The following is a 25,558-nucleotide window of genomic DNA, read 5'->3' on the forward strand; positions in this document are numbered from 1 at the left end:
TAAGTTATGTCATTATAATTAAATATATGCATTAAATTTTTTTTGTGTATTTTTCAAATTTATGAACATGATATGTAATCCTAAGTTTATGATATCGATGTAACTTAAAAAAACGTTTATTTATCAAACATTAAATTTATTATTATTACTATTATTATTATTTCACCAGACCAATTATATTGAACGATTAGATTCATTAAAATTTATATGAAAAATATTTTGAATTGAATTAAATTATCATTTATTCCATTATAGACAAATGAATTTTAATCTGATCTGATACAAATACAACCTAACTCATGGTATCAACATGGCATGATGTGAAACATGTCATATACTTGATAATCTTTTATATTATGATAACTGTATCTAGTCCTGATTCGGTCCTGATGCAGTATGCCTTACCATACTTGATTAAATTTTACATCAGGCTTTCCTCATCTGGTCCAGATCTGGTCCTGATGCAGTATGCCTTACGATACTCGATTAAACTATACATCAGGCTATCCTCATCTGGTCCAGACCTGGTCCTGATGCAGTATGCCTTACCATACTTGATAAAATTTTAGATCAGGCTATCCTCATCTGGTCCAGACCTGGTCATGATGCAGTATGCCTTACCATACTTGATTAAATTTTACATCAGGCTATCCTCATCTGGTCCAGACCTGGTCCTGATGCAGTTTGCCTTACCATACTTGATTAAATTTTAGATCAGGCTATCCTCATCTGGTCCAGACCTGGTCCTGATGCAGTTTGCCTTACCATACTTGATTAAATTTTACATCAGGCTATCCTCATCTGGTCCAGACCTGGTCCTGGTGCAGTATGCCTTACCATACTTGATTAAATTTTACATCAGGCTTTCCTCATCTGGTCCAGATCTGGTCCTGATGCAGTATGCCTTACGATACTCGATTAAACTTTACATCAGGCTTTCCTCATCTGGTCCAGATCTGGTCCTGATGCAGTATGCCTTACGATACTCGATTAAACTTTACATCAGGCTATCCTCATCTGGTCCAGACCTGGTCCTGATGCAGTATGCCTTACCATACTTGATAAAATTTTAGATCAGGCTATCCTCATCTGGTCCAGATCTGGTCCTGATGCAGTATGCCTTACGATACTCGATTAAACTTTACATCAGGCTATCCTCATCTGGTCCAGACCTGGTCCTGATGCAGTATGGCTTACCAGACTTGATTATATTTAAAATCAGGCTATCCTCATCTGGTCCAGATCTGGTCCTGATAAGGCTTACCGGATATGGCAAGCCTTATTCTATCCTGATCCGGCCCAGATACATGATCTGGTTGAACCTTACTTACTTTCTACTCGGGCTCTTTATACACGATACTTTCTATAGCTTTTGCTATCTTAACACATTATACCACTAAACATTTGATGATGAGAGGATTAACGCATATTACGTATTATTTCATATGAAAAGTAGAAAGAAATGAAAAAATTACACAGAAGCCGGGATTCAAACTCGAATTCTATCCGGTCTAGGTCGTAGACAACTAGATCATTTCTGATCTATGTGAGATGACACACACGCATATAAAAATTTGGTAAAATAATACTAAAATCAATATTTCTAAGCGTTACAAACGTTAAACTAGATAGACTAATACTGTTAATCTAAAATTTAAAAATCTGTAAAATACTTGAATTGAAAGCATTAGAATGGAATGCTATCAATACAAAAAATACATTATAGACAGTATAAATATATTATCATGATAAAAACAATATTTTATAATAACAATAGCAAAAGATAATGAATTTAATAATAATATAAAAGAAATTGCAATAGTTAAAATTAAATGAAATGAAAATGAAAACTCATTGTTAAATGGAAATCAATTGTGAAAATTTATTTATGAAATAACATTTGAGTATTTATTGATAACGAGTGATTCATCAATTAACTTTTTCAAAACTAAAACAATTTAAAAAAGACAAAAATTTTACTGTTTACGAGGCACATTTCTGGCTTAAAGGATATGAAAACAAACAAAATTGCCCAATTTGGTCTGAAGAGCAACTAAAAAGATTCGAGAGCAGTCAAACCTAACCTTAAATATCACAAAGCCAAAATAAATTGATTCATCAATAACAACACATGTGCTGGTCTAGAGACGAATACAGCTATACGCGCCTTTTTTTTATGTCTCTCTATAACGATCAACCTTTTCGGCGGCCACTATACGGTGCTATATTTCTACTTCTATGATTTGACACCATGAAGTAGTAGCCGCCATGTTACTACGTCATATGGCTGTGTAAACCAAAAAGTTTAAGTTATAAACAATTAACATACAAAAATCATCGCATTTGTTTATACAGCCAACTGACGTCATACCCACAGAGCAACCAGAGCCGAGATTGAAAATGAAAAATTTTAAAGCATTTTTACGGCACTTATCAATTGAAAAAAAGTTTTCTTTAGTAGTTTTCTTTAGCAATATAGAAACTAATTAAAACACTTTTCAAAAATGGATGTAATACACCCTACTGAATCACCCAGTAGGAAAAAAAGTGTATTTTATTACAAAACATTCTGAAATATAAATTTTTTTAAATTACTCTGGAGAGAAAACGTTTACAACTTGCGTGCAAAACCGAAATATTAATAGTTTTTTTTTTGTGGTTTTGAACTGTCTAGACAATTTTTGAACTAAAACATTAGTTTTGCATTTCGTTAAAAAAGAAAAGGACATATTATTTAAAAGTTTATAAATGTAATTGAAGTTCGGCCATAAGAAAATTGTACTATTTCCGTAATTACATTCAAGTAAAATTAATTTAATGTCATGCTTGTATGCAGCATGCCAAAAGTCATAAAGAGAAAGCCTATATGAAGCATGCCAAAAGTCATAAAGAGAAAGAGAGAGGTAAATAATTGATGAAAATATAAGACAATCAGAAATCCTTGACCAAAAACTATTGAGGTTTATGAAGAATAATTTGATGACAGACATATAGACGGACAGGCAGACAGACACATAGCAGACTCACTTAGTAAAAGGGTACAGTTGTTTTTAAGTATGGAACCCTAAAGTCGATCTAAATGAGCTTCCGCCAAAAGAAATTTCTTCTTTAGTCTAATCTTGGTCTTGCAGAGTTAGGTCTCGTTCTTGCAGGATTCTGTCTTGGCATTGGTATTGGTCTTGCAAAATAATACCAGTCTTGGTCTTGGTCAATCTAGAGTCTTGTTTTTGATCTTCCATCAACCATGATTTGAACTTTTAAGTTTCGATTGAGTCTTATTGTTTTATTTTCAGAATTTTTGCAGTCTTACTTTGAATAATCATTATCAAATTAAGCAATTATCTTCATAGATTTGGCACATTGAAAAATTTTCTAGAGCATTAATTATATTATGCAGTAAGATTGGTAAAAGTCTTGTAACGAGTCTTGGTCTTATAGAACTATAAGTCCAAGTCCTGCAGAGTTAGGTTTCGGTCTTGCAAAGGTGCATCTTGATCTTGATAGTTCGTAAAATTTGGGCATTTGCACAAATTTGGGCATTGTTGAAGAGTTGCTCTCTAAATAGAACCTTTTTAGACATATTATCATTCATCATAACACGACAGGCTTAGCAATACCTAATCTTGATCGATCTTGATTAGCTGCTTCATTCTGAAATTTTTGTTCAATCAGGAATAGAAACCATGTATGTCTTTTATATTTTAATATAATAAATCATTGTGTAATCAAATTATTTATCGTTTTGAAACCCACATTTTTGTAAACTGTTTGATGATAGTTTAATTTTGAATTCTTATTCAGGATCGTATGATATTCAATTCTAAAAATATGATTCTTCTATGCCTTTGGGGGATTAAAAAACGTGTTTAAAATGAATAACATAGATGTTAAGGATATTGGCAGTGTTTTTTGATCCTACTATTTTGTCAAAAAAAATTTTAGGGGCAAATCTAAAGTTCGTGGTTGGTAATACAAGTAAGATCTTGGAATTCGAAATTATCTTAATCCATTTAGCTATTAATATAAAACAATAGAACGCAAATTTCATATTAAGATTCTCAATAACCAAAACAAACCAATGTAAATTACAATTTTACCCATTATATTCAAAAATATCTCATATTAAATATTATTGTCTATAATAAATTTAATAATATTGCATTATATTTTTTCACAATAAACACTTGAAACATGCTATTTTTAAATTTATTACACAAACATTTATTAATTTGTCACGAAACTGACATTAAAACATGCCCACTTGTTGTAGCAAAATACATTAACACAGTTTTTAAAACTAAAAAAAAAAAAAATCAATATTTAAAACACGCGCCAAAATATTCATCAATACAATAAACACACATGCTATCAAGTAAAAACAAATGAAATGCACTGAAATGTCAATTGAATTTTAATAAAAAAATGTTTTCATTTCAAAATAATTCAAAACCGGCATAAATTTTATGTTAAAAAATTTGTAATTTACACAAAGAGGAAATGAAACTACTTGAAGACGTCAAAATGACGGATAAAAATTACACTAATATGACTATGTATGTAGTACATAATTCGACCAACAGAGTAGCTAGCTGTATCATTTCAAATGAAAGCTCTCTGCAGTACTGTTTGCTGACTGGGAGCTACCCAAGTTTGTAGTATACGAGTACAATATTGGGTATACACGTACGTTACATTCTATATCGTGTTCTCATGTAAGAATGTTGAAATGAGATAACATATATGATAATAAAGTAATCAGAGTAAGATATACTGATTTTTATACTACAAAATGGTTCTCTCGTGTGTTTTTTTTTTTTGGTGACGTGCAATAGAAGATAGATATTTTCATATATTATTAAAAAGAGATGGCTAATATATTTTCGTAAATGTATAGACATTTTCATGAAACAACCTTCTTTATGAGTCGAAATTTCTATATGTGTGTATATCTGTGCTTATAGGATGAATCCATTTTACCTATTCCATGATTTATTAGGAACAAATAGGCATCATGTATAGTTGGTGAAGTTTGAGTTGTATTCGAGTACATTGTGCATTGAGTAAATTGAAAATTATAGAGGTCATATACATTTTTTTCTTTGTCGCAACCAATATTTCCCATAATTTTTCATTCGAAATAGATCAATTTATTATCGCCTGTAGGTATAAAGTCACAGTTTATTTTAAGAGATAATTCTATATCTGATGATAAATCACAAGTGGATTTAGCACTGGCTATTATATAGTACATTGTAATGAATTTAAAGAGTTCCTATTCTTGGTTTTATTATAAAACAATAATCTTTAAATGATCACATGAAAAGTTATGTAAATATTGGCAGTTTTCCAAGAAAAGCATGAATGCACACATGTTACACAGAGTGTTATGTATGCTTTTATCAAGGTTATAGTTGAACTTTGTGGATTCGAGCAAAACCAGAAATACATTATGTTTATGTTAAACGTTTGTATAGAATGTCTTAGATTTTTATGAGTCAATTTAATTAAGTGCTTTACACATATGTAGGTCAAACTGGTTTTATTAGACAGACACAAATGCACGAATTTTTAAAATTCATCAAAATTTACTTGAATTGTTATTAACAAAAATAAATATTTTTGAAGTGCAATTAGAATTTTTCCATAATCCAAAGAATTGTGCTTGAAAATCTATAGTGGTAATAAAACACATACAAAAAATTAGTCAATCGATGAGTGTCATAAAAAAATAAGTGTCATGACGTCATACAGTTGTGTAAACAAAATGAGCTGATATTTCGTTTGCTAAATTGTTTAAAATTTAAACTTTTTTGTTTACATAGCTGTGTGACGTAATAACATGACGCCTTACTTTTTTTATAGTGTTTAAAAACAGATGAAAAAAACAGAAAACTTTGAATTGAATTAAAATATAATTAATTATTATTATAAAAATATGAAAAAATCATAAAATTAATCAGGTTTTTAAAATTTTATATAAAACGCCATCCATGACTAGTAATCAGAAGTTACCAATGATCAGAATCACTTAATTCATAGTTAATTGTACAGCTTTAGTTATTATTACATAGGAGTCGTTTTTTCGATTAAAAAAGTTTTCGTTTCCTAGGTTAAATTTGCGAAAATATTACACCTATCAATAATTTTACTGTGGACAAAATTTTCATTTTTATGAAGATAAAATTGGTATTCTTATTTCTTTTTTAAATCGTTTAAAAATGTGCGATATTTGTCTTGTCAATAAAAGATTACATCGTATCAGAGTTTGAACTTTATTTTATATAGTTTTCCTGTTTATTAAGTGCTTATGCAACTGTGTTTGTTTGTAATCTACCGAAAGAGAGATATAATTTAAGACTAGATGAATGACTTTTCAACTTTCGCATCATAATCTTACTAATACACCTTGTAAACATGAAAGTCACTTATTTTTTTTCCCTCACATTTAAGCTTGTAAAAACTAACATATAATAAAGTGACTACGATATATAAATTTGTACCCATAAATAACAAGAGATAAAAAATGTACTCTCCTAAATATTCTTGGGTGACTTACCGAGTGTAACAACAATAAATTTTTATCCTATCGAATGTAATTACACACATCTTCGTAAAGAAAACATATAACAAGTAATTATATAATAAATATTTATTTGATACATTTTGTATCTTAATTCATTTTCATTTCAATGAAGATGTATTCTTTAATTGAAAAACTGTAAAAATTTTATTTGTCACGTTTTTTCAATAAAATTTTACCTCTATACGTAGATACAGCCAGTTTTCATTCATCTGTACTTTTTATGGCTTCAGGATTACCGAATGCTTAAAATCTTCTGATGGTGGAAGCGCAGATAACATTATATCAATTATGATTTTTTTCAATTCTCTTTAATTAAGATTACTAGGCAAGTTATTTGTTTTTATAGTTTACGCTATTGAATCATAAATAAACATCAATTTTATAACTGAAAAGATTTGACGTTTAAAATTGTACACAAAGTGAACAAAACATAATAATCAAAATGAGTTAATGTTGACAAATATTTTGCCTATATGTTTGACCATACGTGTCTGGAACTCGTATAGCCAAACTAGATAAGGCTAGGCATGGCTTCAAAGGGTCCAGGTTCGAGTCCTGGTGCGAGAGTATTTTTTTCATTTCTTTTAAATCAATGAATAATAGTTTAAAAAACTAAAAAACACGCTTTTGTGGCTAGAGCTGATCTAAAGAATAGAAAATAAATAAAGGTTCAAAGAAAAAACCGCGCTATAAAGTAGAAAATAATTTCAATAAATTCAAAAGAAAAATAGAGTGATTAAGAAGAAAATAACTTTATTAAAAACTAAATAGATAGATTAAATGGTAGCAAAGCTAACTTTAGCTCTGTTCCCCAAACTTATACTCACAGGACTGCATATCGTTCGAAAAAAATCGAAAATATAGAATAAAGTTGAGAAACACATACCTGAAACAAAAAACAAAATAAATTTAGTTAAAAAGAATACATCGATCGAAATTCGTAAAAAATTTCGCTCTTGATTAATAATTAATTTTAGAAATGATAACTTAATTATTCTGCTGATTATAGGAGCTGACATTCATTTTTATGTAAAATCTTAACCTTAAGATTGATAGGTTAATAGCTGATGATAAGACAAGATTTGTTTTCTTTACATTTGGCTGAAAAATTTGGTTTTTCGAGATATTGCACTTTGGAAAATTTAAAGAAAAATTAAATTTTTCGTCTGACCTGCCAACTGAGTGTGCTGATACTATAACAACGTGCGCTGTTAGATGAGTTGTTAGAAGATCTTAAAATCAAATTTTTTGTTTGACCACAATCTTAAGTCTTCTCTTGTCATCAACTATCAAGCTATTCGAGATGTATACCATATATATATAAATAAATATTTCAGATTGGTATTTTTCAATGATTAAAGTGACATTAAAGTGAAATCAATCCACCTTGAACAGTTTAAGCGTTCAAAGAACGGATCTCACAATAGCTGGTTTTAATTTGACTGCCCTTGCAGCGGAATGTGATACATAACTGAATAAAGACTCTTGTAGAAGAATGTCTGTGTCTTAACGTAATCATAATTGAAGTAACTATTAAGACTTTATACATCTAATTTTCTTGAAAGCTTTTTTATGTTATTTAAGGCATTAAGCATATAATTTACATAATTATTATAATTTACTTTAAAATATCATTTATAATTTATTTAAAAAATACAATTTACTTAATTATTTCAATTCATTTAATTTACAAATTTTTAATAATACATATTACTAAATTTTCATTCATTTAGTGGTAAAAAATAATTGGAAAATTTAATGAGGTCTGTTTATGTGTTTTTCTGCATACAATGTGATCTGCTTCATTAAATTTGCACAAATCTCGTTAGACAGTGACACATATAGTATACATGGAGGTTTGTTGAGTGATTCACACCGGATTGTTTTTCTTTTATTCTTTTCTTACAGTATCTGATTTTCTTAAGTTTAAATGTAAGTAAAAACTAATGTTGTTTCTTTTTTTTTTTAATATAAGTTTCAATGAATACAATGATTCGAATTATATTTTCAATTAAATTGTAATTTCCAAATACATTAAAATTACGAATAAAAATAACTTTGATTTTACGATGGTTTTTCTTTTAAGATTAATGAAAGGATTGCGTACCAAGAAACATTGAGACATTTTAATGTTTTGATATAATTGGAAGAATTTTTTGCAGCTTGTCGTTTAAACATGAGAATCTCAGAAACATTTTTATACTTGCGATTTTGTTTTAGAATTAATTTGTATTCTTCTTCAGTTTGCTTTAAGGTTTCTCTAAGATTTCTTGGATAAAAGAATAAGTTTTAAAAATGTTTTTCCAAATTTTCGGGGAACGAAATCCTAAACTCGCATTTGTAACATATCTAACAACACGCTTCATTAAATTGGCTTTTTCTTTAAAGCCTTTTAAAAACTAAGCCGATATTGAAGATTGTCGCCAATTTTTAAATTTTTCGGGTACGGTATTTTATCAAAATCGGTTCATCTGTTTAGGCGTTACGATGACAAAGACAGACAGGCAGACACACACTCACATATAGCGGTCAAAGTTAAAACAGCCTTTTTTTTATTTCGGGGGTTAAAAAGGTTTGAAATGTAGATGTGCTTTTTTATTTTAGTAATCGAGCCCTAGATTGTAAGGATAACTCACACTTTTAAAAATTGAAAGTTAGCGCTTTATTTTATTCTAAGATCTAATTTATTTTTTATTGTTTATTTGAATTTTATTGATATCCACTAAACACATTTATTTTTTAATGTTAGTTTTCATGTTTCAAGTTATTTTTCAATTTATAAAAGTACGAAAAATGATTAAATAAGGTAACAAGCTAAGGACGACAACAACAACAAATTTTAGACAAAATTTGTAGAAAGTTGTATCTTCTACAACTTTTATAATTAATGTTAATACGATTGAAGACAAATACTTTTGAATATGATACTTTTGAAACAACATTTGTACTATCAAAATAAAGATCTATACAAAAATACAGCTTATTCCGTTCGATTCCGAGGTGAAACCGTAAGATGATTGGAGTATTTAAGTATTTAATCAATTGTTATTATTTACAGTCACGTGTTTGTAACTCAATGAAATTTTGATACCATATCTAAGCCATATCAGTTTCCAAACTCAGCATCACGTACAAACTACCATTTTCAATTCCTACTTGTATAAAATTGGCATCAACAAACAATTTATTTTTAGCATTTAATACTAGATACTTTTTATGAACAAAAATTATAAAATTTTACATACCAATTGTATTAAAATATACGGTTTTGTTCCAAATAAATGAATTTTAAATGACATAGTTACAAATCTCAATCGAATTCAAAACATATTGACCGCGACCTTCTTTATATACATTTAATAAATAAAAAACAAAGTTTCACTGTTTTAACATAAGCTTACAACATTATACTTTTAATATTAAACTGAAACTAAACTAAAAAATTACAACTATCGAGATATGTTTTGTAAAATAATGCAAATATTACATAAAATTTATTTCGACAACAAGGAAACGTTATTTCTAATGCAAAAGCAACATGACTGAGAAATAATAGAAAGAAAATGGCATTTCTATAATAAATTTACAGAATAATTAATGACATGTGAGTTACCTTACCAGTTACTAGTTACCGTATGTCTGATAAGAAAGAGGTTTATTTGTTTCTTTTTTCGTAGTGTTGGTAACATACAATATAATTAGGTAATAAATTTAAAATATATTCATGCACGGTAATATGATATGGATTTTAGAACTTTAGAACGTCTAGACATGCTAGAAAGATACGGGATTTTTGCATTCGAGGCGGAATTTAATAATAATAATGGGGTTTAACCTCCGTTTTTCTGACATATACGCCTATAACAGAGGCCACCCACATCATTATTTGCTAATCTTTATTTATTTAATTACAAACATATTTACAATTACATTTTGATGTGGGTGGATTCGGTTACTTCGTTCTTATCCAAGCCACGACAATGTGATAAATTCTGCACCTCCATTAATTATGAATGTTCACACTGCCGCTGCCTGGATTCGAACCCGCAACCTAAGCCTAAATAAACAAACAGTCTAACGCCTTAGACCGCTCGGCCATTTAGACTCCCTCGAGGCGGAATTACTTAAAACCTGCGGGAAAAATCTAAAAAACTATAACTTTTTCATTTTAACGGCATGGAAAATCATCAAAATTTGGTGGAATTTTCACCAATTGATTCGAAATTAGTTCTGGTCTATGCCTACATGTTAGAAAGGTGTTTGTTGCAAGTTCGAAAAATATACGATTGCTTTATACCTAGAAAATTTATGTCGATAAAACTGTCTCTTTGCAGGAAACGTACACGGTAAGAAATTTTTTGTAGATATCACTATGCCAGTATAGGTGTGAACGTCATACTGTGTACTGTATTGAAGGAATAGTAACATTAGCAATAGTTATGACATACGAGTTAATAAAGTATGGACGTCATGTGTTAAAGTATGGTGGTTGGGAATACCTACAATACTTCTGGTGGATAGTACTATTCCATACTGTAATATATTCCATGCTAACATAGATGTTATTGTATCTATCCCTATACCATACCAGCATTGTAGCAGGCGTCATGCATTTCTTACCTTGTCTGATGTTATATTACGTAATATTCAATCATTTTTAAGCAAACTATAAATTTGTCTACTATCGGTTAAATATTCAAAATACCAACACAATGAAATTAAATATACCTATATAATTAACCAAATGCCTACCTTATTTAGATTGAAATAATCAATAAAATTATTTAAAATTATAGCCCGTGAGCTGATTACTCCTGAATGTCACCAGCAGTCAAAATCCTGGCATTGACATTTATTGCAGATCAGACCAGAAACAAACTATTCCATATGACTTTCAATCCCTCCAGTGACAATGGGTAGTCGCTAACCCCTGCTAAATTTGGGCGAGTTTAAGGAGTATATCGAGATACAGTTCCAAATATGGAAATATGTGATTCTGAGCTGATTCAAAATATATATCAATGCAAGATTTTTGACAGCTGATGGGATTCAGGTGTTACTAGCTCACGGACTATAATAAACATACAAATAGAATTTTATTCACAAAACCAGGTTGTGTTATATAATTTTATTAAACTGTCAATTACCCAATCGGATTTAATTGATTATTATTGACTGGTTGTGAAATGTATTTATTACAATTTATTTACAATAAGTGTTTTTAAAACACTTCTCTGTATTTATGTCCGTATCCGATACGTTTAATTATATCCGAAAAGTTATTATTCGTGTAAACCACTCGATATAATATTATTGCATTTAAATTTAGGGACCTTTTATTCAAAATTGCCCTGGCGCTCGCACATCCTTAATTTTTTTGACTTTGAGGCTTGACACATTAGAGCTTGACTTTTTGTTAAGATTTCGGTTACAAAGAGTTTTCTGCCTACCTAAAATAACTGGCGTATATCCAGTAAGTTGCAGTTTGGCTTTATGAAAATTAAATATAACATGTGAAAACAAACAATTGACTGAGTTAATTGTTGAAATACCATGTATAGACAGTGTTGATTACTCTATCACATAACATATACATACATGTCACACATATATAACTGATATTCCCATATAATACATACTATATAATTTGCGCTCTAACGGGTAAACAGTGATGTTTACGAAAAAATGTTTCAAACAAAAGTTGTTTAATTTTTTATAAGAAACATTTTTTACACTTAATTTTGTGTTCTATCTCTAACGGTTTACAAGATGAAAATTAAATATGACAAGTTAAAACAAACAATTGACTGAGTTAATTGTTGAAATACCATGAATAGACAGTTTTGATAACTCTGACATATTACACATACATACATGTCACACATATATAACTGACATTCTCATATAATACATACTATACAATTTGCGGTCTCACAGGTAGGCTATACAATTTTCAGCTTAATATCTCTTTTCGTTTTTGAGTAATCGTGATGATAGACGGACAGACAGACGACAGACAGACGACATACAGACGACAGACAGACTGACAACTGAAACAGACAGACTGACGGACTACTTAGGTGATTTTATGAACACCTATACCAAAAGTTTGTTTATAGCATCAATATTTTTAAGAGTTACAAACTTAGGACTAAACTGAGTATACCTTGGTATATTTCATATACATAATGATCGGTAGTTACCTTGAAAATGAATGACAATATCTACAGGAACAGACAACCACTAACTAACACACATTGACACAATTATAAATGGAGATGAACACATTTAATTAAAACTTTTTCAACATAAATTAAATAAAACAATTTGAAACAATTAGAATTTAACTTTAATTGAATTATTTAATATAGATAGAATTGTTTATTATTCAATTTGTAATTATTTTATATTTGGTGAATCTTTTTTAAAATGGAATAAAAACGTGGAGATAACACCTGACACCTGCACAAAAAAACTACTAAAGCTTTGTTCTTTTATTTTATAAAATGAATATATCAATGAATGATATGTGGATGTATGTTTTTATTATTAATAAATATTGGATGTCTATTGAATAATAAATTGATTATGAATCAATCAATAGTAAATTGATTATGAACAAATCAATTATGGATATTTTATTGAATGAAAATATATAATAGTTGAATAAATCTATCGGATTTGGAAAAAAGTGATATGCAAGGATTGAATAATGATACTAGGGATTACAATAAAACTTTAGTTATACACTCTTTGAATAAAAAAGTTTCCAAAAATCACAAAAAATTCCTAGGCTATCGGGCTTTTATTATTTTATCGTTCAAAGTTGCCTGAAAAAATGTTGAATCATATAGGTTATCGTTTTCAATTGGATATTTCTATACCAAAAAATCTAGAGAGTGTGATAAAAAACTATCTAAAGTATTAAGACACTCTTGTAGTTCATAATAATACCATAAAAATATAAGGTTGTCGATGATATAAAAACAAAATTTTAATTTAATTATGAAGTCATCGAAGGTTCATCATTTGATAAACGGTGACGACTAAAGAGTATTGATGGTCGAAGAGAGATATCTATATTATCAAATTTATAAACAGCACTCGCACACAATATATTATATATTTTAGTAGTTTCATGGCATTGTAAAGCTAAAAATAACAGATTATTTGACTACAAAGCATGTATTTGATTTAATGTATATACCGTGCATATATACCAAAACATTGGATGCCAATTTTAATACTAAAAACATATAATGTGGTTTTTTTTTGTCTTGTGTACCGAGTATTGATGATTGAAAAGAGATATTTATATTCGGATTTCCGGAACAGCAAAACTCCATTTCTGTTTCAAAATCCGGTAGATATACCCAACTAATATGGCCGAAAAGTTGAAAAGACATAGCATTTTTTAATTAAACATTTATAGAATCACCCAATTATTTTTAATTAAAATTATGACGTCACACGATGTTTTACGCAAAGTTTTTAAAAACCGTATATAACTTTCAAATTATTATGAAAAATAAAAACATCTTCGTTATAAAACTTATATACGATCTTTTAAAAAAAAACCATTTTTATTAAAAAAAAAAAAAAAATTTGTTCAACATCTGAATTGCAGTTGAAAATATAATTTAATTATAATAAACCGTAAAGCATAAGTCACTATACAGAATGTTCGATTTACATCTATGCATATAAATATCACGAGTATGACAGAATACATGCCTTCAGCAATGCATCTAAGTGAGAGGTATAATATACATGTGTTGAAGCTTCGATATGCGTTGAGATAGATGTAAGACGCTTGGAGAGTGGGAGTTTCTTAGTTGAATAGATGAACTACAACTGATAAGCCACGATACAAGTCACTTTTGCAATATCATATAACACCTATAATACCTCTTACTTAGATGCATTCCTTAACGCATGTACTCTGTCATACTCGTGAAATTTATATGCCTAGATATAAATCGAACATTCTGTATATACATGTAAAACATATTATTATACAGTGCATATCATCATGCTTTTGAAATATATTTTCAATTGAATAAAATTTGATATTCAATAATTAATCATAATTAACAAATTAATTAATTTAAGGCTGACATTGATTAAAGAATCAACATTTTAATAGTTTAGTTTATATTTATAATAAATATAATTTGACGTATTTCTATCTATATGTTTCCATTCAATATTTATGGATTCTGGTCACAAACGGTGAGAAGCAGCCGCATAATTCAATAAATTATTATTTGAAAAAACTAATTTATATAAAGGTATGTTCTATTTGTACCCCAGTTTGTACACTTTTACACTGAGTTGACGGTGTAAAACATAACCTGTTCTTTTTGATAAGTATACTTTATATGGATATAAGAACATTCATTAATTTTTATACCATGTAGGTATATGAAATATACCAAGGTATACTAAGTTTAGTCCCAAGTTTGTAACGCTTTAAAATATTAATACTATGAACAAAATTTTTGTATAGGTGTTCATAAAATCACCTAATTAGTCCATTTACGATTGTCTGTGTCTGTCTGTCTGTCTGTCTGTCTGCCCGTCTGTCATCACGATTACTCAAAAATGAAAAGAAATATCAATTTCAAATTTTTATAGCTTGCTCAGGGGGTAAAATGTGAGGTCAAGTTCATAAATGAGCAACATAGGGTCTTGTAAACCGTAAGAGATAGAACAAAAATTTAAATACAAAAAATGTTACTCATAAAAAAATCAACAACTTTTAATTGAAACATTTTTTCGTAAACATCACTGTTTACTCGTGAGAGCGCAAATTAGTACATGTATGTATGTGTAATCAACAGTGTCCACTGTACATGCTATTTCAACAACTAACTCAGTCATTTGTTTGTTTTCACTTGTTTAATTTCCAATTTTAACCCGTCAGCACATCCGCTAAGAGCTATTTGCTCATGCTTCATTGAAAACATAAATAATTTTTTATTTTCCAAGTGGTATATCCTTCGTTTTTCTTTTCAATATGTTAATAAGATATTGTACAAATGGAATAAGATTAACCAAATAAAATTAAATATATAAGTTATTTTCATTAAAAAAAATAAAAATAAAATGATTTTTAGCTAAATATTTACATGAAAATACCAAATCAATCAATCAATCAATGAAGAACAACGCTATGTTTATTTTTGTTTCTTTAAACATATTCAATAAAATAATATATAAATGGATGAATGACGCATGAAGTTAATAATAACAATGAATAATTTATTATTTTATATTTAAAACAATGAAAACTATACCAATCAGAAAATATTTATTTATTGAACTTTTAAAGTAAAATAAGCATTTCATCTTTAATCAATTGTTTGCATATGGAAATGATATATATTGAAATTTTTAGGAAATAAATCAAATTATAAGGTACTGGAACTATGTTACACGCACTTAAGGAGATACGCAAGGATTGAATAATACTAGGGATTTCCCAAGAATTGGTGGTTTTCCAAAATTCAAAGAAAATTCCTATAAGATCAGATCAAGTTTGCCTGTGTTATCAAAAAAATCGAGTTTTTTAACTTGATGACGTCATCAGAATCCAAAAAATTTAATTTTACTCTATCACATCCAAATTTTATCCAATTTTAATAAACCAAGTATGTAATCCTACTAAATTTGGGTCATACTTTTCAAATTTGTGATCAAAATTAACCTAGCTCTAATAGATTTTAAGAATGTGGAGTCCTGGTGCCGGAATTAAGCACATAAGTGATAGCTATGGAAAAATTAACATCACAGCTGAAAAGAATGACCCAAAATTAGTGGGTTTCAAAAAAAATTCCAAAAAGATCGGATCAAATTTGCCTGTGTTATGAAAATAATTGAATTTTTTAACTTGATGACGTCATTAAAATCCAAAAAATTTAATTTTGCTTTATCACATCCAAATTTTATCCAATTTTGATAAACCAAGCATGTAATCCTACTTAATTTGGTTCATTAATGATTTTCCCAATTTTTTTGTAGATTGATGTTAAATAAACTACAATTATTTTGAAAGAATTAACAATTAAACTAATTTATAGTCATGTAATACAGTCTGACATCCTATAGTTGAAAATAATAGTTTGATCTAGTTAATAAACCATCTTCTATCGAAACCAAACGAAGGAAACATGGTGAAAACTTTATATATATCCACCTGGAAAGTTTCTAAATATTTTAAACAATGACAAGTCCATTCTACAAACAGTTTTGTTAGTTGTTGAGTAGAATAACAATGATATTGTTGTAACTTTAAAATATTCACAAGTAGTTCAGCTATAACTACACCTGTTGTCTTCTGTGGTAGTAATTTTTTTAAAAGTTACACGAGAGAAATCAATACCTATATAGTAAATTCGTGGTATATGTTTATAGTTTAATAATATACAACTAGATGGTTCAACATTCTAAGTAAAATTGGTTTTAAACTTTGCTAGAGAAATATTGTTTGCTTTAGATTGTTTTTTTTTTGTACTAAAGACTCGAAAAAATTTAAGCCACCGCGGAATGCTGATCATATTATAATATCCGATTTAGAATTCTGCAGAGTTTCTGAGATATCGCAATATTTGGACCGATTTTAGTTCGTATCTCAAAAACTATTGACCAGTCAACAAATGCACCCGATTTTTGTACTTTTTGGGTCAAAATTACCCTATATACTGAATTTTGTCGAAATTGGAGGTAAAAAAAATTTTTCGATTTTTTTGCAATTTTTTTAAGGGGTACCCCTTTGAAAAAATCGAGAAAATCGGGAAAAATATTCTGTTTTGGAATTTGATAAAACTCGGTGGATGGGGTAATTTTGATCCAAAAAGTATAAAAATCAGGTTAATTTAATGATTGGACCTATAGAAAGTTACAATGACAGCGAGTATCACGTGCAAAACTTCATTTTCAAAAAAGTTAGAGTTCCCCACCGAAATTTTAAATCCATAAAATTGTGAACAAAAAAGAAGATGTGTGAGGGCTATAACGTGATAGTATTTGTTTTAAAAAGGAGAAATTGCCCAGCAAAGCGGGCAGGTATTTGCTAGTTTATCATATAAGAGGAGGGCTTGAAAAACAAATTGCTAGAAACAAAAGACAAGTAAGTTAGTACAATTGATCACAAAATCCAATGGCACACACACAACCATACAGAATTGTCTGCCTCTCCAGGAAATTTTTATGTTAAAAGCATAAAATTACGTTAAAAGCATCACTATAAAATATAGTATTTATAATATGCTCCCAGAACATGCTTAGCGAATGAATTTTTATAATATTTAAATGAACTTTTTCTTTGTTTTTATTCTGGACCGGATATTCTGCACAGATATGAAATGATGACTTTTATAATGATGATTGACACAATACATTTGAAATATTTTTCTTTTATTCGAATTCATTCAACTAAAGAGGTATTCATTATTCTTGCTGCACATTTTTCTTTTCAATTTCTTTTATTCAGTTTTTTATACGAATTTAATATTGACTTGTAAATACACTGTTAAAAAAATACTATAGATTGAAATAATTGCGCTTACTTGGCTCTTGATGTTCTTAAAAGAAGTAAGTTGAATCAACGACCCGAATAGTAAGCCCAAGAAAAAGAGTTTTTTTTTTTGGTAGATTTTAATTCAAAAAATATTGGTTAAAATTTCAACTTAGGTAGTAACTACTCATTCAAAATCGATGTAAAATACGTTAACGTTCAGGAGCATGTTTTAAACGAGATCCTGCGAAAATTAATCATGCACAATGACGGATTTTGCCGGACGGACGGATTTTATCTATAGCAGGTTTAGATCATATTTGCTTGAATCAATAACATATTCCTTCCAACTGGTACATTTTTTACAGTGTAGCTAGTTATACAAAAGAAAAATTCGTTTAGTCATCATAATGTCTTCAAAATGATATCTGGTAGGTTTTACATTCGCATCCATGTCATATTTGTTAAAAGCAATCCGTACCATTTATTTTAAACAATTTTTTTCAATATTGTCTTGCCTCAAGTAAGTATTGACCTCTATATTCGTGTAACAAAGTTTCCAAAAGTTTGTCGATGAAATAAAAACAAAATTTTAAATTAATTATGAGTTCATCGAAGATCCATAATTTTATGTATACAGAAACGACTATAGTTACAGTATTGATGATTGAAGAGCGATATCTATATTATCAAATTAATAAGCATCACTTGCACACAATATATTATAAATTTTGTGCGTGGTATTGTAAAGCTAAAAATAACTCGTTACTTGACTACAAAACAAGTATTTGATTTACATGTATGTACCGTGCAATAAACCAAAACTTTTATACAATACTGTAGATTTACAATCACCTTAAAGTTCAAAAAGTTGACGTCGATAAAACGCATCAAGTATAGTTTGACTTAGACAGCCTATTGTGAATTGCTTGAAGTGGTGAAGAATCTTCAGTGTCCCAATTAAATAATCACTAAACCATACTCACTAGTTAGTTAGTAAATTAAATTGTGACAGCTACACAAATGATAGTTTATAAACCCATTATTTATTCAAAAAAATCAATAAATTCAATTGAATGATATTGTGATATTTTGTTTTAGCTTACTTTCAGAAATTTTAGAATAAAAAGCTTACCGAAAGCTATTGTAATCAAATCATAAAGCGGTATAAAAATTTCTGTTTAAAATAGCCATTAGCTTTTCTTAAATAGCTTCGTATAAGAGTTCCGTTGAAAAATAACTAAAGTAACGCTTATAATATCTGCTTGGCTCAAGAGATATAGCATTTCGAAAAAATGAAGACTTAAACTATCATTTCCCAATTTGAAAAAGTTTGACTGAAATGCAGATTATATCTAATTTGTGCGAGGTCTTTTTATAAACTTTTTTTGTTGATTTTTATGGATTGAATTTTTGGTATTTTCATGAGTTGGAACGAACTTATACGTCGTATAAAATTCGAGTTTCCAGGTTCATTTTAAAAAGAAAATAAATTCGTTAAGTCGAAACAAAAATTTATATAGAACGAGAAGCGTGTAACCAGACGGATAATTTATGAAATGGTAATGGAAAGCTTCTGTGACATAATTCGTATGGTTTTTTTTATTTATGTCACTCCATCTATTGAATTTTATTTATCAATTTATTGATGCATAATTTTGTTGTTATATTTTGTTTCGTTCAATCGTAACCACCAACTGAGTCAAATTCATATAAAGTGACCAGACCGTGGCTGGCTGATTGGCGTCAGCATCTAAATACAAAATGTCTAAATACAATATGTCCAAGAAGCCTTAACCGAATCTTTCGTGAAAAAAGCTGTTTAATTGTTAGCGTGAATCAAACACTTTATATTGTACTTAAAAAAAAAAACAAAGTTAGGGTTGGTTTTCTTAAATTTTAACCCCCTCAACAATAAATGCCTTATTTATTTTTAGTTTTAAAATAACCTAAACGATTAATGTTTAGTTGCCTCTGATTCACACACTTTTTTTGCCCCCCGATAGGTCAGGTAAACACATGCATAAATGCTCAAGTATTAAGTACACACTATATGTAAAAATTTAATGATGCTTCAAACACTTCATGAAACTTGTAGCATCAGCTCTCCGGCCATAAATCAATAAAATTTTTTTTTTATTTCAATTATGATAAACACTATGCATTTATGCAAAATAATTTTATTATGTATGTAATTTTGCCTATATTTTTTAATAAACTGCAATTATTGTTAATAGTGTGAAGTTGATAAATTTGCTACCTCTAGTTTGCAGCCAACGGATAACAATAAAAATAGTATTTCGGATTAATAGATGTCAACTGTTTTAATATGATCGGTTTAAGCTTAAAGTTACCAAGTTACCTATATGACGTATTGACGTCCTTCAATAGTTAACATATATCATAATAGTTTTTATATAATGTATTTAAATATACAATACACAAATAAACAATATTAAATAGATTTCAATTGCATCATCAATACAACAACAATAACAACAACAAAAACAATTGAATTTGAATGAATTGTTGTATATGAAAGACTTAATATATTAACCACATTTTTTTTTTATTAACCTCTATATTCGTGTAAATATTATATTTATGCATCTATAAATAGCAAGTCTATGAAAAAAAAAAAGTAAACAGTAAAAAAATTATACAACCTTTAAGATTGAATCCCTGTTAACTACCTAATTTTTTCTTTTTGCTATTAGATTGTACACAAATGTAACAAGACTGACAAATTGGGGTGTGTATCATACTATCATTCGTTTTCAACCAGTTTCATTTATCAAAATCTTTTACGGATAAGTGATAATACTTGGTGCCTAGACAATTAACAAACATTAAGTTGGTACAGCAAATTTTGTAGCTGATCTTATTTCTAACACTTTTCTTTCCACATATATGAAATATATCAAGGTATATTAAAGTCAGTCCCAAGTTTGTAACGCTTAAAAATATAGATGCCACGAACAAAATTGTGGTATAAGTGTTCATAAAATCACCTAATTAGTCCATTTCCGGCTGTCCGTCCGTCTGTTCGTCTGTAATAACGATAACGCAAAAACGAAAAGAAATATCAAGTTGAAATTTTTATAACGTGCTCAAGACGTAAAAAGTGAGTTTGAGTTTGTAAATGGATTGGATCTAAAGCCCGTATGACCTAGCTTTTAAACCGTTACTACTACAAGCATCGCTGAGCAAACCAAGCTCACTTAGTTCCATAGGTGGTGCTGTAGGAACTGGTGGTACTGGCACCACATCAGGTAATGGAAACTCCAGCACTACATCAGGTAATATTACAGGCGGTACTGTGTCCGGCATAGGAGGAGGAGGTTGTGGTGTCACTGGGTGGTGTCAATTGTTACTTAAGGCAATAGCCTCAAATGTAAGTTCTTGCTTCCTACCTGATGAAGCTTTGCTTTTCGGTGGTGGTGGTTTTTGTTTAGAGATAGAACAAGAATTCAAAAGTAAAAAATGTTCTGTTTTAAAAAAAAAAAAACTTTTGTTTAAAACATTTTTATAAAAATGGCATGATATAAGTTTTTGGGATTGTAAAAATTATTTCCTTATATCTATCTAGCTCTTGAATTCTATGCAAAACAGAACAATTTAAGTGATAGTAATAAAATAATCATTGAACTTCATCTGTATATAGAGGTGATGTGGCGTGTATTACTACTCTATTTATACATGTATGTTATATTTTATGACAATACTTGCTCTTCGCTACCTCATTTGTAGTTTTTCATTTATTATTATGTATTACTTTTTTTTTAACAAAAACATTTTGTATCAATATTATTTGTTGTATTTTTACTTATTTATTCTTGCTATTTTTGTTGTTAATATGTTGCTGTTGAAATGAAAAATAATATATTGAAAAAAAAATACTTTTACAAAAACAACAATATAATGTAAAGATATGACAGATAGGACAGACATTAACTTTTATAGGTTATGAAAATATTCAAGAACTATATTATGAGTATTATTTTCTATAGATAATATTTTAATAATGCTCAAAATTTTTAATTCTGTATTTCGACTGCTATTTGAATATTTTTACTGCATTACTGCCAGACAAGTTAATAAAATTTTGATATTTTGTAGATATTTAGTCATACTTCGACCTTTCATTTTGGTCGCTTACCCTCTCAATTGTCAGCAAACAGATATAGGCGCGTTTCTACAATGCAGAGTTTCTGAGATATCGCAATGTTCGGTTCGATTTTAGTCCGTATCTCAAAAACTATTTGGCCAGTCATCAAATGCACCCGATTTTTGTACTTTTTGGGTTAAAATTACCTTATATACTGAGTTTTATCAAAATTGGAGCTAAAAAAATTTTTTCGATTTTTTGCAATTTTTTTAACGGCCCTTTGAAAAAATCGAGAAAAACGAAAAAAAAATTTTGTTTTGGAATTTGATGAAACTCGGTAGATGGGTTAATTTTGATCCAAAAATTATAAAAATCAGGCCAAAACATTGATTGGATGCAGAGTTTCTGAGATATCGCAATATTTGTACCGATTTTAGTCCGTATCTCAGAAACTATTCCACCAGTCAACAAATGCACCCAATTTTTGTACTTTTTGGGTTAAAATTACCTTATATACTAAGTTTTATCAAAATTGGAGCTAAAAAAAATTTTTCGATTTTTTGCAATTTTTTTAAGGGGTACCCCTTTGAAAAAATCGAGGAAATCGGGAAAAATATTTTGTTTTGGAATTTGATGAAACTCAGTGGATGGGTTAATTTTGATCAAAAAAGTATAAAAATTAGGTTAATTTAATGATTGGACCTACAGAAAAGTTACTATGTCAACGAGTATCATGGGCAAAACTTCATTTTCAAAAAAGTTAAAAAACATAAAATTATGAAGAAAAAGACCGATAAGTGAGGGCTATAACGTGAGAGAATAAAAGAAGTAATTGCCCAGCAAAGTTGGGGGGTATCTGCTAGTAGTATATTAAATTAACACACTGAAAAACACAAGTCTGATAGGTGAAAAAATAGCTCTGCTGTAAATTTTGCTATATAGGTTCGTTACATGGATATTGAAGAGCCAACTCAAAATTTTATAAAAGAAGATATTTTTAAAAAGCAAATTCGAAAATTAATTTTCTTTTAATTTAGAAATCATTAAGTACAAAGAAAGAAATCAATTTTTTTCCACAAACCTGTTTTGTTGTTGCGACTAAAGTTGCTGGTTGAATATTATTCTGGAGCTGTGTTGGTATGATTGTATTTTCGTCGACCGTTTGATTTCGATCATTTTCCGTTACGTTATTTTCTTGTTGAGTTGAAACTTCTTTTACTTTTGGTGAAGACGTTATTGTGGTCTGAAAAAAATAAAAATAAATAGATAAGAACATTGCAAATTAATTTAGAAAATATTATAAAAATCAGGCCCTACTAAAGCTGGTTACACCATTTTTATACCCTGCATATATGAAATATATATCAAGGTATACTAAGTTTAGTTCAAAGTTTGGAACGCCTAAAAATATTGATGTTACGAACATGTTGTAAAATCACTTAATTAGTCCAACTCAGGTTGTCCGTCTGTCCGGCTGTGATCACGATAGCTCACAAACGAAAAAAGATTTCAAGTTAAAATTTTTAAAGCGTGCTCGAGATGTAAAAAGTGAGGTCGAGTTTGAAAATGAGCAACATAGGTCAATTGGATCTTGGGTTCGTAGGACCCATCTTGTAAACCGTTAGGGATAGAACAAAAGTTTATAAAAAATATTTCTTATAAAAAAATAAACAACTTTTATTTGAAACATTTTTTTCTTAAATATCACTGTTTACCCGTGAGGACGCAAATTAGGCCAAAACTATGGTGTCCATTTTCTAAGCTATAACAGATTGCAGATATCTTCAGCTAGTGGTCTTGTGAAACATTCTTGTGAAAAACGAACAAAAATTGTAGTAAATACTCGAAATTTTCGAAGCGGATTTCTATACAAGGTATTTCAACAATTAACTCCGTCGGTTTTTTTTTTCACTTGCTCAGTATTAATTTCAGAAGTGATCTCTCATTTGTGGAAATACTATCCAATAAGAACATTTAATTAACAAAAAAGAAATAAATAAACAAAAATAAACTTATTCAATAAACAAGTGAAAACAAACAATTGACTGAGTTAATTGTTGAAATACCATGCATAGTCAGTGTTGAGTTTTTTATAACATTACACATACAAACATGTGACACATACATAACTGTTAATCAAGTATAGTACATATTATAAAATTTCCGCCTAATTGGCGCCCTCACGGGTAAACAGTGATGTTTACGAAAAAATGTTTCAAACAAAAGTTGTTTAATTTTTGATAAGGAACATTTTTTACATTTAAACTTTTGTTCTATCTCTAACGGTTTACAAGATGGGTCCTACGGACCCAAGTCCCAATTGACCTATGATGCTCATTTACGAACTTGACCTCACTTTTTACGTCCTGAGTACGCTGTAAGTATTTCAGCTCGATATCTTTTTTCGTTTTTGAGTTATCGTGTCCACAGACGGACGGACGGACAACCAGAAATGGACTAATTAGGTTATTTTATAAACACCTATGACAAAATTTTTTCCCTAGCATCATTATTTTTAAGCGTTACAAACTTGGGACTAAACTTAATATACTATGTATATTTCATATATACATGGTATAAAAATCGAGCCATTTCTTTTCGAAAAATTACATATTAAAATCACGAAAAGAAATCTCAATGGTAGGTATATAAAAACACGCCATTTAATAAAAAAATACAAAATTATCATTTTCCACCTAAATAAACAAATACGTTATATTACCCTATAATATATAGGAAAGGAAAAACCTAATAAAAAATATTTTTTATCAAGCTAAGCAAAAATGCAAATGAAAAAGGTATTTCTAAAAGCCTAGTGTATGGCTCTGAAGTATGTATACGTTATGTTATATATAAATACGTTAAGTGTTAAAATGGCATCGTTAATGTAGGTCGGTGTACGTTTTATCATTCTCATTGTTGGATTTTATTAAATGTTGAGAGGTGAGTTGGTGTATTTAGTAACGATTTAAAAATGTAAAAACTCTATCATGTTTTTAATACCCTTCAGATAGTGAAGAGACGCTAGATTTATTCGGCTGGGGGTCATACAGAGTGTCTAAACTCTAAATATGTCAGTCGAATTAGATCAAAAGAAGGACTGAAGCAGGAAAAATTCATAACAGCTATTATTTTCCTTCGGAAATCGTTGGGAAGGGCTCACTGGCAGTCTGGCAGTCTAGATTTCAGTTTTCGCAATTCCAATCCGTCATCAGCCATCTTGAATTGTTGATACTTGAATAACTCGTTTATTTTCAATTTTACACGAAAAATGGTTAATAACAAAGTTGTTTGGAATTAAATTCCCTACAATTTTGATTCTTTTCAATTCTTCCCTAAGATAAATAGG

The 25,558-nt window shown here is 29.1% G+C and overlaps 1 protein-coding gene across 7 annotated transcripts in view; it reads right to left on the reverse strand.

Moving 5' to 3' along the window:
- The window catches only part of LOC123294017 (disks large 1 tumor suppressor protein), a 1,177,915-nt gene that overhangs the window by 355,114 nt on the left and 797,243 nt on the right, over positions 1–25,558 (reverse strand). For all 7 annotated transcript variants that reach the window (XM_044875074.1, XM_044875072.1, XM_044875076.1 and 4 more), the window contains one exon: positions 23,291–23,452. In XM_044875074.1, the coding sequence (XP_044731009.1) occupies positions 23,291–23,452 (162 nt within the window). The remainder of the gene's footprint in view (positions 1–23,290; positions 23,453–25,558) is intronic.

The sequence above is a fragment of the Chrysoperla carnea genome, chromosome 2 (assembly GCF_905475395.1).
Source record: "Chrysoperla carnea chromosome 2, inChrCarn1.1, whole genome shotgun sequence".
Taxonomy (NCBI): Eukaryota; Metazoa; Arthropoda; class Insecta; order Neuroptera; family Chrysopidae; genus Chrysoperla; species Chrysoperla carnea.